At 38.6% G+C, this 19,536-nt stretch overlaps 1 protein-coding gene across 2 annotated transcripts in view; it reads left to right on the forward strand.

Moving 5' to 3' along the window:
- Positions 1-12,735: 12,735 nt before the first annotated feature.
- The window catches only part of LOC127450644 (protein tweety homolog 2-like), a 64,126-nt gene continuing 57,325 nt past the window's right edge, over positions 12,736-19,536 (forward strand). For both annotated transcript variants that reach the window (XM_051714912.1, XM_051714911.1), the window contains exon 1: positions 12,736-13,159. In XM_051714912.1, coding sequence (XP_051570872.1) covers positions 13,031-13,159 — 129 coding nt within the window. In that variant the 5' untranslated portion in view covers positions 12,736-13,030. The remainder of the gene's footprint in view (positions 13,160-19,536) is intronic.

Genomic DNA, 19,536 nt, shown 5'->3' on the forward strand with positions numbered 1-19,536 from the left:
GGCAGCTTATAGTCAGGGGGCCTTGGCAGCAGTTCAATTTGTTACTGTACAAAAGATCTAGCAATGGAGACAGAATAATCAACAGGAGTAATACTCAAGAAGGCAGAGTTAAGTTTAAGATCATAATAGGACAGTAGCTGAGTTCTTGGTATTCAATATTTGAGATATTACATTATCAAGGTCTTTCATTGCACATCCTCAGAACTATGCTCTTATTACCCACTGCAAGAAAATAGAAAATAGAAATGTAAGACACTGTTTGATTCTGAATAAATAACCAATATGGAGCATAACCAGAAACAGGATAAGGGGGAGGAGACAGACCACTCATAGAAAAATGAATGAGAGAAATAGCAACGCTCAATATGGTGGAAGTCCTGCCTTTCAGTTTAAGGGACAGTTCACCCAAAACTGAAAATTCTCTCATTTACTCACCCTTTTGCTATCCCAGATGTGTATGACTTTATTTCTTCTGCTGAATACAAACAAAGATTTTTAGAAGAATATTACAGCTCTGTAGGTCCATACAATGAAAGTGAATGGTGAACACAACTTTGAATCTCCAAAATGCACATAAAGGCAGCTTAAAAGTAAACAATATGACTCCAGTAATCCGTGTCTTCAGGACAGACCAAAATTAAACTTCCATTTCACTGTACATCTTGCCATTGCAGTCTCTAGGCACGATCATGATTTCAAGCTCAATAACACTACCTAGAACTTGACGCATGTGCAGAGTTAGATGGCACAAGGAAGTGTAATCGAGCTTGAAATCATGATCGCCAAGGAGACTGCTGATGTCAAGATTTATTGTTACATTTTGGTCTTTTCTCATCCAAAACTGGTTAGATCGCTTCTGAAGACATGAATTAAATAACTGGAGTCTTATGGATTGCTTTTATGCTGCCTTTATGTGCTTTTTGGAGCTTCAAAGTTCTGCCCACCAATCACTTGCACTGTATGGACCTACATAAAATATTTTTCTAAAAATCTTCATTTGTGTTCTGTAGAAGAAAGTCAGTCAAACATATCTGGGATGGCATGAGGGTGAGTAAATGATAAGAGAATTTTCATTTTGGGGTAAACTATTCCTTTAAAATAGCAAATTGCCCCAGATTTACACCTGTTGGTCCACTCTAGAATGTGCATGTGCATTAGCTGGACCAGGAAAAAATATTTCATTAGTTATATTATTGAAACATAATCTTGAAAAACAATTTAGGATATTTTGGTCTTACCCCATTCAAGGGCATCAATAAAACCTGGAGAGAGCCATTTATTAGCATTCCCATTCATCTCAGTGGGAGTTTCTCAACTGGAGAATGATCCCCTCAGAAGTAAGCAAATTTGACATTTTTGCTCATGGGCACTCCCATCTGCTGTCAGATTTTTTGAGAAATTACTCTGGAACTACCTGAAAATTACTGTATTATAAAACCACTATGCTCTATAATCACTTCACGTTGGTAGGATGTAGGATCTAGTTGTGGAAAACGCTATTCTCTCGAGCTAATGATCAAAAACAGAAACTGAGATAATCAGTCCTTAAGCTGCAGCATTCATTGTTTGTGTTTTCCCTCTCATATTTAGTAGGTGCTGCTCACACTGAGATTTGAGAGATCAGTGGAAGCATCTTCACTCCAAACAGGCAATAAAACCCGAAGCGAGTGTTTTATCTCTGTTCTCGTTTGGATCGCCTCAGTGTCCTTAGAAATCCAAGCTGCACATAAAAGCAAACAGCTATTGTGCAAAGAAGTCTTTGGAGAGTTCTTCCAAACCTGCATTGTTTTGCCTTTCTCTCTTCAATACTCCAACAGATGAGTACAATTCTGGGGCAATTATCATTGTAAACCACAGATTGCAGTTACTGGATTTGTTCCACAAGCACATGTTTTTGACCATTTCAATTTATGCTGCTGCTGTAATCTTGTTTCAGAGAGTCACATAATAGACCAGTGGTTCCCAACTGCTGGGTCACGACTCAAACGACTCAAGTCTGTTCTAAGCTAAAAAACAACTCTAAATGCCAGTAATGAAATATAACTATTAATTATTCATATGAATAAAAGGTTAACCAGATTATTGTTTGCACTGCTGTTGTACAGTGCTTTCTTTCTCAAGGTCTATGGGTTCCAAAACAAAAGGACCCTAGGTTTTCTTTCTTTTTTCTCCTGGACCGCACAAAATATTCTACAGTCACCTTTTTTCCACTAAGCAAATGGACAATCCTTGTAATGGTCATAGGGAAAAAAACAAAAGTTCAATAGTTTAGTGACACACATTATAGGTAAAAAAAGGAAGAGAAACAGAGTTACCAGTGCAACAACACATCCAAAACACAGTAGAAGGTCAAACAAATGTTTGGGGATTCTACCTTTCTCGCCGCCACATTCTGTTCTGATGTTCTGATGAGTGTTTTTCCATCATTAGATGGTTCCTAGGGTGTGGTTGCATTGGTGTTGTATGCTTGTAGCAACCATGTTGTTTTTAGCACATTGATATGTGATTGTTAGAGTATTTTGGGTAGTTGCTGGGGTGTTTTGAGTGAATTTTTCCACACGTTGCTATGCGGTTGCTAAGGTGTTCTGAGTGGTTTTTAGCACATTTGGAATGCAGTTGTTAGGGTGTTCTGGGCAGTTGCTATGGTGTTCTGTGTGGTTACTAGGGCATTGCTATATGGTTGTTAGGGTGATCTTGGTAGTTGCTGGGGTGTGATATTTTCCCCATGTTGCTAATCGGTTGCTAAATGGTCAGAGTGTTTTTAGCACATTGCTATGCAGTTGCAAGGGTGTTCTGGGTGGTTGCCAGGGTGTTGCTACATAGTTGCTGAGGTGTTCTGATTGTTTTTTTAGCACATTGCTATACAGTTGCTAGGGTGTTCTGGGTGGTTGCCAGGGTGTTGCTACATAGTTGCTAAGGTGTTCTGATTATTTTTAGCACATTGCTATGCAGTTGCTAGGGTGTTCTGTCCTCTCAATGTCATTCCTGTTTGCCCTTCGGACAGCATCGGGTTGAGTTTGACGTTGTTCACACTTCGAACACCCGACAGCCAGAATATAGTTCAGTTTCCCCCCGCAGGGGAGCGAACAATAAAAAACATATTCCGAATTCAGCTTCTGTCTCCATGGCCAAGGGTCTCGAGACATGCATAACAGAATCTGATGTTCATCAAGCACACACAGTGAACATAAGCACCACACGTCCCCCCATAAAGAATTCTGGGGCTGTTGTGGCAAACTGCATAGTACTGTACATTTCAAGGCACTCATCTTTTATTCCTAAATACAATAAAGGCAAAAACATTATCAAATTCCCTTCAACCAGCCACAGTATTGGAGGAGTGAAGGCTTCCCTTCGCTGTGCCGCTGGTTCTGGGGCAGTCACCAAAAGAAAGCCAAGCACTCCATCTAGTGGTTACAGGTCGAGCTGCAGGCAAGAGCCATGCATTAATCCTTCTTTCTGCCCATCTGTCAGTTTGGCAGCAGCTGAAGGGCATTTCGAACTGGATACTTCGAACGATAAATCATGGTTATGTAATTAAATTCAGGCGAACTCCGCCGGTGTTCAGTGGGGTTGTTCCGACAGACATTTCTGTTCGGGAAGCCCTGTTTTTGATTCAGAAAATTAATTCTTTCTTAGAAAAAGGGGCAATAGAGGAGATTCCCCCTTCTCAGAGAGAATGCGGTTTTAACAGCCATTATATTCTGGTCCTGAAGAAAATGGCGGCTTGCATCCCATTCTGGATATGAGACATTTGAATTCCACTCTGATGAAATGTCAATTCAGAATGCTGACACAGAAGCAAATAATGTCACAAGTGCAGCCGGGGGACTGGTTTGTGACAGTAGATTTGAAGGATGCTTATTTCCATATTCAGATTGCACCGAAGCACAGGTGCTTTCTCAGATTCTGAAGTCCCTTTTGTGTGAACTCCACAAAAGGGACTTCAGCCACTCAGACGCATGTGTTCCATCTCTTCAAAGTGACGCGTGGGTGCTACCAATCTCTGTTACCATGGAAACAGACCCGCATTTTGATGCTGGACATTCTGTTGGGACAGGTGTGTTGCTGCAAAGCAAAGGATAGACGCCTCCTCCATGGGTTGGGGCACTGTTGGGTTGTCCAGTCTATGGAGTTTGGACGGGCCAGCAGCAATATTGGCACATAAACTGTCTGGAGATGTTCACAGTGCTGCTGCCATTAAAGATTTTCCTCCCTGAGATTCAGGCAGCCATGTCCTCATCCAGTCAGACAACAGGACAGTGGTGTCCTACATAAATCACAAGGGAGGAGTGCATTCTCATGCCATGCTGAGGCTGGCACGTCACATTCTTCTGTGGGCATGGGACAATATGCTTTCTCTGCGAGCTGTGCATGTCCCGGGCCAGTTGAATTTGGGTGCAGATCTCCTGTTCAGACAGGGCTTGCTGCCTGGAGAGTGGACATTACATCCTCAGATTATGGAACAAATCTGGAGAAGGTTCAGCAGAGCAGAAGTCAACCTGTTCGTTTCAAGTGAGATGTCACACTGTCCCCTCTAGTTTTCCCTCTCGCCCCTGGCAACGCTGGGCATCGATGCGTTCACGTCTTTACGTGTTCCCACCAATCAGTCTGCTGCACACAGTTCTGCAGAGAGTTCAGGAGGATCGGGTTTAGCTTCTGTTAGTGGCACCATTTTGGCCACATCAAGTATGGTTTTCGTCTCTGGTCTCTCTCCTGGAGGAAGTGCCTTGGGAGATTCTAATCAGAACAGACATGTTGCAATGGGGCACTCTTTTGAATGATGGGTTGTCCTCCGCTGTGGTTGATACCATTCTGAAGAGAGCTCCATCAGCTAGGAAGCTTTATACATTCAAGTGGCGTATTTTTGCTTCTTGGTGTACAGTGCGAGGTGAAAATCAAGTTTTTTTTTACAAGAGTTTTGGGGGCCGGGGTTGCCCCGGCAATGCTTTAAGTCTGTGTTGCCGCTATAGCAACTGAGCATGCACTTATCAGTGGAGTCTGTGTCAGTAGACATTCTCTTGTCTCTCGTTTTATGTGTGGGGTATGCAGGCTTAGAACTTTTTGTCTCATCCGCGTTCCCTTATGGGATTTATCTGTTGTTTTAGAGGTGCTCTCAGGTGCTCCATTTGAGCCCTTGGCAACAGTCGCTTGATTCTTAAAATGGCCCTGCTAGTAGCATTGGCATTGATTAAAAGGTTGGTGATTTGCATGCCCTGTCGATCAATCCCTTATATATGGATTTTGCAGCAGGGTGTTCAAGAGTGGCGTTAAGACCTCGTTTGGGCTATTTACCCAAGGTCATTCCTACAACATTTCGCTCACAGACTATTAATTTTCAGGCTTTCTATCCTCCCCCATTTGAGTCAGAGGAGCATGAAAGATTTCAAATGCTTTGCCCAGTTCGGGCGCAGTGAGTTTATACCGTACTAGCAAATGGTGTAAGTCAGAGCAGTTGTTTGTGGGCTTTGGTGGCCGCAACAGGGTGTTTCAGTATCCAAGCAAAGACTGTCTCATTGGCTTACTGGTGCAATTTCAAGTGCTTATGAAGCGTGCGGTTTACCTTCGCCTTCAGGTATCAAGCCCATTCTACAAGGAGCATGGCATCCTTATGGGCTTTGGCTAGATGTGCATCCTTGGAGGACATTTGTATGGTGGCAGGGTGGTCCTCTCCGCATACATTTGTTAGATTTTATAATCTGGATGAGGGTTTGACTTCTGCTTCCCAGGTTCTCTCTGTTGGAACAGGAGTAAACTCATAATTTCTCTGTTTTATTCAGAAGATTTAGCTGGCTTGTGCGCCACTATATGCTTGCCACAGGGGCATAGACAGTTGGCAGCTACCGTTCGCATGGTGTGAATGTATATCGTTCCCAATGCAATTTACGCAGCTCAAGTTCCTTTGAAAGGGAAAGTCTCGATTACGTGAGACGTAACCCTGGTTCCCTGAGTGGGAATGAGATGCTGCATAAGCTGGCCATACTTTCTAGCAGCTGCATAGTCTCGTGCCATCCTGCAGAAAATCAGACTCAATGGCGCGAAAGCGAGCACTTTTATGGAGCCCGTGATGTAGCTCCGTAGGGGTGTCACTTATGCGCCACCAGCCAATAAATTGGCATACAAGGGCTTCACACCTCGTGTCACTCAGAGCGTGTCCCAATGCAATTATGTAGCATCTAGTTCCCACTCAGGGAACTAGGTTTACATTTCACGTAACTAAGACATTTTGCTACATGGTTGCTGAGGTGTTCTGAGTGTTTTTTACATACATTGTTATTTGGTTACTAGGGTGTTCTGTGTGGTTACAAGGACATTGCTAGGTGGTTACCAGGGTGTTTTCAGTTGTTTTCAGTGGCCTGATTTGCGGTTGATTTGAGTTCTGGGTGGTTTTTAGGGTGTCATGGTTGTATTTTTCAAAAGTTGCTAAGCTGTTGCTAAGGGGTTCAGATTTTTTTTCGGACACCTTGCTATGCAATAGCTAGGGTGTTCTGAGTGGTTGCTAAGGTATGACAAGTTTTCTTATTTGTTATGTAGTCACTAGTGTGTTCTGTGTAGTTATTAGGACATTGCAAGTTGGTTGATAGGGAGCTCTGGGTGGTTGCTAGGCTTTTACAGGTGTATTTTTCCCCATGTTGCTAAGTTGTTGCTAAGCTGTTCTAAATGTTTTTATGATAAAGTTGCTAGGGTGTCCTGGGTGGTTGCTAAGGTCGTCTGAGTGTTTTTATTGCATTGTTTTGCGGTTTGTAGGGTTTCTGAGTGCTAGGGCATGGATAGGTGGTTACTTACTGGCCCAAGACAAAAGAGCCCACCCCCAAGTAGCGATAATATTCTGGTCCCTATGGCTGGGGTCCCTCCTTCAATGTAAGTAAATGGAATTTTTGGCCAATTTTATCATCCACTAGATGAAAATCATTAGTCTGATTTCTCATAAAAATAACACCACACCTCTCCTCAACAAGTCTCATGATTTGCAGAATCAAATCAGTCGCAAAGGAGTCACACTTCAAAGTTTAATACTTAGGGTGAGGGGTCTGTTAAAATCACTTATCCTAAGTATAAGCAATAGTGAGAGTGATGCATGCCTTAGAAAGCAAAAATAATTAAATATTTTTATAACACTTCTCAAAAATGGATACAAATCAAGCCGCACGACTGCACAGATGAGTTTGTCAAGGACATCCAGAGCAAACAAATGTCTCAATTGATGACAGAAGAAGATTCTCAGAATTAAACAAAATACGAGAGAAAAAATATCTGCCTGCACTGAAGCTGGTATATTTCTCCTCAGCACAACCCAGGGAGCTATAGCGAGCAGGCGCGTCTGATTGAACAACGCAAACTCTTTGAGCCTGATGTGTAAATCTTCATTCATATGTATAGGTCTTAGTCACTCTCCGCACCACAGAGGGATTTAGCTTTCCAAAACCCAAAAAGCAATAACCAAAGAGGAAAACTCCTTAATATCGCAATATGTTTTTTGAACATCAAAAGCAAAACATCACAGCTGGCCCTAGGAATCTGAGGATTAATGTATAATAAAGGCAGGTTATGGGGAGGAAAATGTTCTCTAAATCATTGTGATGTCATGTACAACCTTTATGAAAATGTTTGTTAGGGCTAGTACAGAGCATTCTAGGCGACATACAGCATTCAACATGCACTCTATCTATCACACATGTCACTGAGAATAAATTATTCCCTACAGAGTAACATTTTCATAACAGCTTCCTATGATATACTTCCATCCTCACTGCTAGCCACTCCATGCCACTTCTGCTGCTATCTGTCGGCATATTAGTCTCCTCATCTAAGCCAAACTTGGTGGAAGCAGGATGAATGTTATGTTAATAACACCGTCTAATACAGGTCAGGGTAATCAAGTCTGAAAAATCACAAAATAAATACAATTAAATGTGCCTCCAACACCTTAATTTTCAAGTTTAATTATGCAGTACTTAAACAAATTTCTCTATGATCTCATTGCATTAGCCAACATATTCCTCTTAACCACCAAAACATTTAACATTAATAGAGATTTATTGCTCATTGTTCAATTTAATTGCGCTGCCTTTGTATATAGTAAAAACATTGTGCCTTTTAACATAGAATACAGTGAAAATCAATAGAAATAACTAGATCAGAGGTCTTCAACCATTTATCATAATTTTTTTTAAATTATTTTTTATTTTTATCTCAAACAAATTTTTGTGGGAAAAAAGAAGAAAATATATGTTAACAAAAATAGATTAACTTTAACCAAAGCTAAAACTGAGAAGCTAAAGTTCAGCTAAATTTTTCATTGTCTCTCTCACATTGAAATGTGAGGGGCCATAACATGTGGAAACCATTTTTAATTGATCTTTTGACATACAGGAGGTCATTGTACAATAAAAACATACTGTAAGTTTCAGAACTCAAAACTTCCTTCTTACTGCAAAAAGAGCATTTTTGAAACCAAGCTGCCAAAACAACTCGTTCTCTACTTCCTCCACATTGTGATGTCACACTGTGGTAGACATTTGCATCTGACTGCCTCCAAAACAACACCAATGCCTACTTTACCTGATCACTTCTATAACCCCGCCCAGAGCAGTGAAATGGCAAGGAGAGAGAGCAGGTCAGTCTAGAGCAGAGATCCAATCATAACATTGGGCATTTTCTGTCAAGTCTTTAAGGAGAAGCAAAACCAAAACTGAGCATTTCTGACAGGGGGTCAGAATGAGGGTGGAAAATTATCGTGTTTTACAAATATATCAATAGTTTAATTGGCTGCTTTTAGTCCTAGTCCGGTTATAGGCCATAACAAATTGTCATATTTATACATATTTATACATATTTTTGAAGCTCACCAGATTTAAAATTGTAAACTTTGAAGTCAGCACAGTCTCTGCAAGACTTTGTCAATGGAGTGTTGTGAAGGAGGGTCAGCGCAGTCAGACAAGTAATTGATATTAAAATCAATCAGACTGTAACCCAAAATAAATGCATGGCGGTTGGCGGCTTGTTAACCATGAAACCTGACATCCACAAATTACATCTATACATTTGAACATACATGATGCTTCAGCTGATAGCTCTCAACACTTCACATTTCACAGATTCCTCACAATGTTGCTGTCATTGAAATCATACAGTGAAAGCACGCTTGAAATTCCACCTATAACTGCAGTGATTCATGGCATGGCATAACAGACTGTCATTTTAATGATATATCTATTAATTGTGGGGTAAAATGGTAATATCTTACAGTCCTCTGAGGTGTTGGAGATATTTTAGTTACTTCACTCTTAGTTCTTAGTGTGTTTATTCTCTGTGACTCTCTACTGCCACCTCTTGTTAATTGATAACAGGCATAAAGGAATAGTTCACCCAAAAATAAAAATTCTCTCTCTTTTACTCTCATCAAATTACCCTCATGCCATCCCAGATGTTTATGACTTTTTTTCTTCTGCTGAACACAAACAAAGGTTTTTAGAAGAATATCTCAGTTCTGTAGTTCTGTACAATGCAAGTGAATGGTGATCAAAACTCCAAAAGCTCCAAAAAGCACATAAATGCAGCATAAAAGTAATCTATATGACTCTAGTGGTTTAATCCATGTCTTCTGAAGAGATATGATAAGTGCGGGTGAGAAACTGATCAATAATAGAATTTTTTTTTTTTTCCACCCAATTTGGAATGCCCAATTCCCAGTGCACTTTTTTTAAGTCCTCGTGTTCACGTAGTGATTCGCCTCAATCCGGGTGGCGGAGGATGAATCCCAGTTACCATCAACACGCGCATCTTATCACGTGGCTTGTTGAGCGCGTTGCCACAGAGACACAGCACGTGTGGAGGCTTCACGCCATCCACTGTGGCATCCGCGCTCAACTCACCACACGCCCCACCGAGAACGAACCACATTATAGCAACCACGAGGAGGTTAACCCATGTGACTCTACCCTCTCTAGCAACCGGGCCAATTTGGTTGCTTAGGAGACCTGGCTGGAGTCACTCAGCACGCCCTGGGATTCAAACTAGCGAACTAGTGAACTCCAGGGGTGGTAGCATAAAAGTCATTTTTTACTATAAATCTCCACTTTCAAATTGTTCTTTTATTTTTGTTAATTAGCGTTCTTCATGCATATCGCCATCTACTGGGCAGGGAGGAGAATTTATAGTAAAAGAGTAATTAAATATTGTTCTGTTTCTTACCCACACCTATCATATTTCCTCAGAAGACATGGATTAAACCACTGGAGTCTTATTGATTACTTTTATGCTTCATTTATGTGCTTTTTGGAGCTTCAAAGTTTAGGACCCTGTTGACTTTGTATTAGGGCTGGGCGATATGTAAAAAATATTTTAGCGATAATTGCCTTAAAAAATATATCTTGTATTACTTTATGATTTAATCACTTTCGTCTTTGTTTATTTTATACAAAGATATATATTACTGAACCTGCAGAGCTGCATTCACAATGCATGTCATCCGCAAAAAAAAACAACGTATTAAACTCACAGCACCTCCTGAGATGATCTGAGATAATTTGCAGCATTCTCATAGACGACAGTATTCTTGCAAACAGTTTTCAGACTAATTAAAGAGAGAAAAAAAGAGTGAAAACTGTTTACATGCGCTTGTTCCACATGACAGACTTGTGCTGCACGCCTCTGACAGCGAATCAGACACAAGTATTGACGGCTTTTCTTTTGTCTGTTCTTAAAAATATATTAAAGTGTGTTTCTTTAAGCATGTGTCTTTGTGACTAACAGCATTTCTTGTCATGTGTCACTCCGAGATGTCTTACAGGTCGCCCGCCTGTTGTGGGTAGATGAGCAAAATTACCCTCGCATGAAATACATTTGGACGAGGAGCTTGCGGACTGGATTTAGTCTTGTCGCATATGGTGGGTGCTAGTTTCACACCCTGGCCACTGTTTAATATACTTGGCGACTTCCCAGATCCATGGTTTTGCCATTTCCCGATATTGTCGATCATTATCTGTTTGCAATCGGCATCGGGATCTTTGTAAGACATCGTCCGTATCCGATTACATTGTCACATCGCCCAGCCCTACTTTGTATGGACCTACAGAGCTGAAATATTCTTCTAAAAATCTTCGTTTGTGTTCAACAGGATAGAATGTCAAACACATCTAGGATGGAATAAGTGTGAGTAAATGATGAGAGAATTAAAAATTTTGGGTGAACTATCTGTATTTCTTTAAAAACCAATAATTGAACATCTATCACATGTTATAAATTATTAAGTACCTCTAGAAAACAATATACTCAGCTTATGAAAAATGTGCTTAGCAAACATGTAAATAATTATACTGATTAATAAATTAATTAGTAACACTTTCCTAAATTGTGGCCTCCCTGCTGAAAAACAGCTAAAACCTATCAATCAGCTTAGATTTAAGCTTGTTTTAACTGGTTTAATCTGGTCTCCTAGCCTGACTAGTAATAAAGTGCCCAAAACCCTTTTAGAACCTGCCAACTGACCAGGCTAAGCAACCAGCAAAGATCAGCCAACCAGTGTAGGCTGGTTTTAGATGTTTTTTTATGCAGGGCTACTTCAAATAAAAGTATTGGTTTGTGTTATTGCAAAATAATATATAATGATAATAAACCAATGAGGAACTCTATTATGTAAGACTAATATGTCTCAATGCATCACATGCAAATGAAAGTCAGGATCTGATTTCATGAATGCCTACAGTATGTACAGATTGGGAAATTTCTGAGAATTTAAAGAGAACATAAGGATTCAAGCTTGAATCTCTTGTATATCCAAAATTGTAGCAGCAGTGCACAAGGACAAACAGGCCAATTTTGATGTAAAAATGTCCTTTATGGCCACTAGATGTCAACCTTGGACAAGAATGAAAGAACTCACTGACTGACTATGTTCAGTGTACTGCTTAATAATGCATACTGCACTGCATTGTTTATTTACTATGATTGCATTATGATTGCAGTGTGCAGTATGCAATGATAAACATTTTAAAACTACATAAATAGTAAACTACATTTTTGTGACACAACCTCATTATGTTGGACGTTTAATTCAGTGAGTTCAGTCTGATTAGCATCTTGGAAATAATAATCTAATGGTTTTCTTGCATTTTGAATCCAATTTGGAGAAAAATGAGCTACTCTTTGTCAATTCAATCAAGAAGGAAATTAAAAACAATGTGGGAATCATTGCCTTGAGGAATGCTGTATTCAGCACAGTGCTCTGCAGTGTAGGTCATCTGAGCAAGATGCATATACAGAAAATTGACATACTGTGCACAGTATACATACTGAAGAAGAAAGTATGATAGTATGCTGTTCTGAACATATCCTCTGACCTGTGTGACAAATGCAACTTATGTTCTTTTATGCAATCAATCTATCTAGATATCTACCTATCTATAACAGGTCCTGCTCGCCCCGCTCTGAGCGGAATTTGAACCTGTGTCGCCGGCATGGGAGGCGAACGCGCAAATGAGGAGGGAGGCTAAAGGCTGTAGCGTTAGACGCTAGTGCGTCTCTTGAGGCCAGGAAATTGAGGTTTACACATACCGCACAGCTATCACGTACCAACTGGCTCCCGTTACATATCCATCCATCCATCCATTCAGTACATCGTTTCCAGCTCGTTTACAACTAGTCTCATCAGTTGAGTGGCAGCGCTCGGGTGCACGCGTGCGTGCGTGCGTGCGTGTGTGTGATGCGCCGTCGCGAGAGTGACACGCGAGGAGTTTCAGTCAGTGTCAGTGAGCTCTGAGAGGTCACAGCTGATCACTCTGCGTGGAGTTACACACACACACACACACACACACAAACACAACTCTTGTGTTATGCATCCCTTTACGCGAAAAGCGCCAGGGGAAATACTTTTTTGCGGTGTTTCCCTGTATGATCATCTTGTCCTGTCAACGGGTGACGGATCTGTGTTGTGTTGTGCGTTTTAAAGTGAACATTGAGGATCACCGGAGTGCTCGAGCTCCAGTTCACGCGTCTAAAGTCAGCGGTGTAGTTGATTTTCTCCTCCAGGATGGCCTCGGCGCGACAGGACTATATTGCCCCATGGTGGACCTACTGGCTGCACAATTTCCCGCATTTTAATTTTACTTTCCAGGCGGTTGATAACACATTTAATCCGCAGGACGCTAACTATCAGCAGGTCAGTGGTTAAGTATTGTGCAATTTCTTGATATATAGAGTGTGTAGCAGAGACAAATCCCCAAATTGTACTGTTTTTTTTTTTTTTTTTTGGATGAGTAAACAAGGTAAAACATTAAAACTACATTCATGGTATAGGCTACATTCAGGGAAGTGTCATCTATATATTGTATTAGTGGAGATTTTACCAAAACTAAGTTATGGGACAAGTCAGGTTGAGGCAAGTAATCAAATGTGTTTTAGACAATGTATACAATTCATTGCAATTTCTGCTGGTCAAAACATTTCTGTGATCATTTATGAATGTTACCTTTTCCATTTGAGCTATTTTCATGGATTCAGTGTTTCATAATTGTTTTACTATTTACATTTAGCTAAAGAGCCATTAAAATATAATGTATTATATACCTGTAATACATCCTACAATACATCCTACAATGTTATGTTGTGCAAGATAATGGTAACACTGTACAAAAGGTTGTATTTGTTAACTTTAGTTAACTACCGATAACATGAACTAGGCCTAACAATGGACAATACTTGTATAGCACTTATAATTAAAGGTCGACCAATAGTGGATTTGGCCGATACCGATAACTAAGATGGTGGAAATGGACAACTGATTAATCGGTCAATCGTTTTTCTTAATCGATTTATCGAATATCAAACAATAACTTCATGTTTCCTTACTATGAATGTCAAAGACATTGAGGCTTAAAGAGTCCAAAAGAAATAAAATCCCAGATGCAGTTTATTGCTCAAACAAAAAACCAATAATAACCAGAGAAATTATGATTTGGTGCACAATGAGGAACTTTTAACTATAAATAAGCCGGAAAGTCACCGGGGACTCTTATTTTGAAATAACAGACACTTGGCTCCTACAATGTTCTATGTGTAAGTATTTGACCAGATGTGGTTTATTGATGAGGAAAAAACAAAAAATGAGGGGGGAAAAAATTTATATTGGCAACTATCGGCATTGATTTTTTTTTTTTCCAATAACCGATAGTTACAAAAAGCAACTATTGGCACTGATTAATCAGGGAAACCGGTCCTCTACTTGTCCTTTATAATCTTGGTTAATGTTCATTTCAACATAATACTAATTAATTTTTAACATTAATTGTTGAAGTCTATATGTTGGCATTTAATGCATTATCAACAAACAATAAACAATTGTAAATCTGTTTATTAACATTAGTAATGATTAACCCTTGTGCACTCTTCATTTAAGAATCACACTCAAGCTCCTCGGGTCAAATTTGACCCGAAAACAATAAACTAGTAATTCTTTTATTTTTATGAAAGAAATGTAATAACACTAACTTCAACAAAGTAAAAAACACTAAAGTTGTGCATTTTTGGGAGGATTTTTTTTTATTTTTTTTATTATTATTATATTTAGACCTTATTTTCATATAAAATAAGCACATTTTATGTTATCTTCAGTTCAGTAAAAACCTTCATTTGAGTAAATTGAAAGAGTTTCAAAACATCAAAATATGTTATGCATTAGGTGTGGTGACAACTGCTGGAATAAAAATAATAATTACATGAAATGACAACTATGTCCAGTAGATGGCCTTAGTGCTCAATGCATTGGCTAATCTCTATAAGCCAATGTTGTAACAAACTTAATTTCTTGATATTATAAATTATGCATTGGATCTACAGTATATTTAGACGTTATAAAAACAATTATTTGTCAAATTGCAGCATTTTTTTAAAACACTTGTGTTGAAGAGTCAGATTTTGCAATGATGCTCCAATATGCTGTCAAACATGACAATGCTGCCACAGTCAAATCTGATTGTGTTACAAAGAAAAGTAATTATTTTGTTACCTGTCATTTATGTCATTTATTTCAAACATCAGACTTCTAGCATAAACTCAACCTGTGTGGTATGTTTGTTACTGTATATTTGGACAGATTTGTCTACACTTAGAGGGCTAAGTGTCCTCATTAGTAAAAAAAAAAAAAAAAAAAAAAAAAAAACCACACACACAAAAGGCTCCCAGATGGGTCAGATGATGTTGATCTTCAAATCTAGTGATGTGCACATGTTTGTGTGAAGGCTAGATTTAGGTTTAGGGGTAGAGTTGGGAAATAGAAAATATAATTAGCCTGATATGAAATCAGTGGAAGTCTATGAGATGCCCTGCGTGTGCGTGCGTGCGTGCGTGTTTTTTGCATTGTGTATTATAGCTTCACCCCTTAATTTTTGTGTGTTTGTGTTCTGCATTGTGTCTGATTTATTGATTTTTTTTTTTTTATTTGACAAATAAAAAAAATTATCTGTATTTTAGTATTTCCCATTCATTTGCTATGGCGGGTCAGTTTTGGTACACATAGACATCGAATCAAGTACAAGTGTTATTTTTTTTAATTTTTTATGACCACTTAGATATCGAATCAAGTCCAGATTTTGTATGTGTGTTCAGACAGCAAGTGGAGGAAAAGTCACCAAGTCCTGTACCACTCAGACAAAGGATAAAATTTGTATTAAAGAAACAAATGAAAATGGGTCAAAAATGGCCCAAGGAGTAGATGAGGGTTAATATAAGCTGTAAAAATAAATAAATAAAGCATGCGGTTACATGCTGGATTGTTAGTTCATGATACCTAATTAATTTACAATAAGGTTCTATAAGTTAACATTAGTAAAGTTTTACCATTGTGAGAAACTACCCCATATAGTGTGACAACGTGCCCCCCCCCCCCCCCCCCACACACACACACTTTGCAATACTCTGTCTGTTTCAGGTACATTTTAGTCACTCTTTGTTTGTCATTTCACTTGAGCAATCTAGCACTGAATTAAGCCCTGCTTTTAAGAGTATACTAGCATTTTTTAATTAATTTTTAACATGCTTAGTAATGTATGACACATGGAAGCCTACCACAGCGAGGCCTAATGCATGCTATGTAGTCTATTATAAAACATCACCTTGCATTAACGACGATATAAACAAGATCCAATTATTAATTTTTTTCAGTTTACACACTGTCCGTATAGAGTTTGGAATTATTATAGAGTGGTAAAGAAACCGATTTCATGCACACAGACTCAAAAGAGCTCAGATTTAATCATAGTGTCAGGAACAGTCTCAGATCTCTATCAAAGAAACTTTATTTCCCATACACAGTGATAGTACCATAGCAGTATATGCCGTCTCCAGAGGAACATTTTCTGCATTGATTCGGCGCATCCTTCAGCTGGTGTTTTTATAAAAACAGATATTACATGCCTTGCTCGAGGTCACATTTCTCTGGTACACTTTAAGAAATCAATGGAGCAGCAACACAAGTTTATTTATCTCTCGTTCTGGAATAAACTGCTTGTCAAGTCTTTCTCTCGATTTAATTCTCCCCTTTCCCCTCCTCTTTTCAATTGCTTCTTTGAAATCAATCTTAGGAATTGTGCTTGCAGGACATATTTCTAATACCGTCTTAAGGGTTTATGATGTCATGAAATGTGTTAACATTGCGCAGGTTTGGAGCTGAAATTCACATCAGAGAAAAATGTCCGTGCAGTAGGATGCAATATTATTTAGTGTGGTGTGACAGCATGTTTTAACATTTATTCCTACAAGCTGTTAAGTATCCTTGGTGCCCTATCATAATGTTTGTTTATCAATCAGTATAGTAACAAAGTACCAAGAAGAACCATGGTAATGCCTGTGTTTCACTTTATTCTTTAAAGGACCCTGGGTTGTTGAACCTTATAAATACTGTACCATGGTATATGAACATGGTAATCATTCAGCAGTACCATGCTGTCAAAGTACCTTGGTAGCCTAAATCTAATACAGTCACTATACCATAGGACCACCTCAGTATTCTTTTGAAAGGGCATCAGTGAGAAACTGATTTTTAGGAGTCTTCAAGTTAACCTTTAGTCCTATAAGAAATAAGAAATTCCATCATTGTTTGCCCTTCTGAACTGGCCTACATCTCTCCGCCATATGTTTTCTTTAGCACTGGCAGGAAGTTTGGCCAAATGTGTTGGTGCATATTGGGCTCTTCTGTTAAACATCCTCTGATAACAATGGGACAAATATAGAGATCAAACAGTTATATTGTGGGTAATTTTTGCCATTGGTGTTTAATTTACAGTCACACAGTAATGAAGCTACTGTAGATCTGATGCTTTAGTCAATAACCGGTCGAAACGTTTGCCATAAATCTGATAATGTTATTGAAAATAAGTTGTCTAAAAGGTGCTTACTGTATAAATACTTGCCCAGAGGAAAAATTTTATTGCTCAGAGGTTACTCTTTCATAGCTTTGGAGACTTAATTATTGGTTTTGTTTCATTGCAGTATCAACTAAATCACTGATGTTTCTCACATCTTTTTTATAAAAAAAATAAATAAATAAATAACATTTTTACATACAGTAAGAGCAGCTATAAAAATGAATGTGCTGTAGCACAGATACTTTGCTCTTGGAAGAATTTGATGAGAAATGTTTGGGTTCATATTGGCTTTTGTTGGCAGACTTTGGTATCTTGACAAATCTTCTGCAAATTTTTGCAGAATTCTCTGTTTCAACTTATTGTGTGATTTTCAGGAAACATGTAAAGAAAATATTCTGGTCAGATTTAACCCCAAATCAGTATACAAAAATATTAAATTATATTTTGCATAATACAAAAGAAATTACATTTAGGGCCATTAAGAGTCTTAGGATTGACATTTTACCCCCCCCATTGTTAAAATCTGTAACAATGAAAGGCACTAGGGAGTATTGCTATGATGTGTAAATACTTTACAATTTAGATATAATATAAATATAAAAAATATAATAATATAATATAAAAAATGTTCATGTTGCGGTAATGTGAAAATCAAAATGACCATCTTTTTCTCATTGCGGTAATGAGAATTGATGAGTAAAATGTGCGTAACTGTCATAAAAAATGTCACAATGTAAAAAATCTTAATGGTCCAGAAAAGGCTTTCATTTTATATATATATATACATACAGAATGTAATTTCGTATTTGTTTCTTATGATTTTGGAGTAAAAACCCAGGACATTTTCTTGACAGGTTTTGGGAGAATCACTCAATTGCTGTTGAAGAGAAACAGTTATTATTAGATATTAAATATGTTATTTGTGATTTTTCTATGGTTTGAGCCTGCTATCCCGAATGACTGCATGAAATATTTTTTCTCTGTAGTTTGATTCTGACAGCTGTAATAGTTTTGCCTTTTAATATTCAAACAGAGTTATTCTAGGTCTTGGTGGATTGGCTGTACCAGTAAAAGCAATAAAAATGATTACATGCCACCCTTTGGAGATTTCCTAAGAGCATACAGTGATTATCTAATGTCACGCATCAGTTCTGCTGATGTAAACCTCACTGTGGCTTTAAAGTTCAAAAGTATTTGTTTTTCATCTAAATGAACAGAAGTCCCAGCTCCTGTTATCAGAGTTTTTTATACCTCATACCGGCTTTTCCTCTGTCCTTCTGCAAGTCCTTGATCACAAGACTCCAGAGCTATCGTGCTTTACTTTCATCACATGATGTTCAACTCAAAGACTGATCATTTGTATTTAGCCATAGTCCATGTGGGTTATGTATGGGCGCCCAAGCTCGCCCTCATAACAACCACTGTACGATTTATTCACCCACAGCTGATCGAGGCACAACATCAAGACATATAATCGCACTGAGCTGTACACCTCCGTTTTTCTGCATATAGACTGTTCAGGAAAACACTTCATCGGCATGTTTTTCCTCAAAGATACATATAAATGACTGTACGACATTTAAGTGTAACTCTTTTACAATTGCTTGCTCTTATTTTTCACAACTACATTGGCTTTAGCAGTACTGTAAGTTTTCTCTTTGGCATGGCATCAATGATAATAGATGAATCAATTGTTCATTAAAAGTGAAGAGTATAAGAGGGTTGTTCAGCTTGTAATCCTAAAACCCAGAAGAGAATTAGCATTTTCAAGTTCATTGCAACTTGTTAGCAACATTCATTTCTGAAAACAAACAAATAAACACAGCGATTTCAAAATTCTTGTTTTAGGGTGTATTTACATTGTCACTTTATGCGTTTTTACATGTTGTACTGCAATCCGATCATGAAAAGAACAAGTGTAAATGCCTTTCAAGACAGATTAGAGACGGATATTGATCCGATCCTCTGGAGGATGGTTTGAGGATTGTTGGTGCCAGATGGGCTGGTTTGAGTATTTCTGTAACTGCTGATCTCCTGGGATTTTCACACACAACAGTCTCTAGAATTTACTCAGAATGGTGCCAAAAACAAAAAACATCCAGTGAGTGGCAGTTCTGTGGACGGAGATGCCTTGTTGATGAAAGAGGTCAACAGAGAATGGCAAGACTGGTTTGAA

This window comes from Myxocyprinus asiaticus, chromosome 13 (genome assembly GCF_019703515.2).
Source record: "Myxocyprinus asiaticus isolate MX2 ecotype Aquarium Trade chromosome 13, UBuf_Myxa_2, whole genome shotgun sequence".
Lineage (NCBI taxonomy): Eukaryota > Metazoa > Chordata > Actinopteri > Cypriniformes > Catostomidae > Myxocyprinus > Myxocyprinus asiaticus.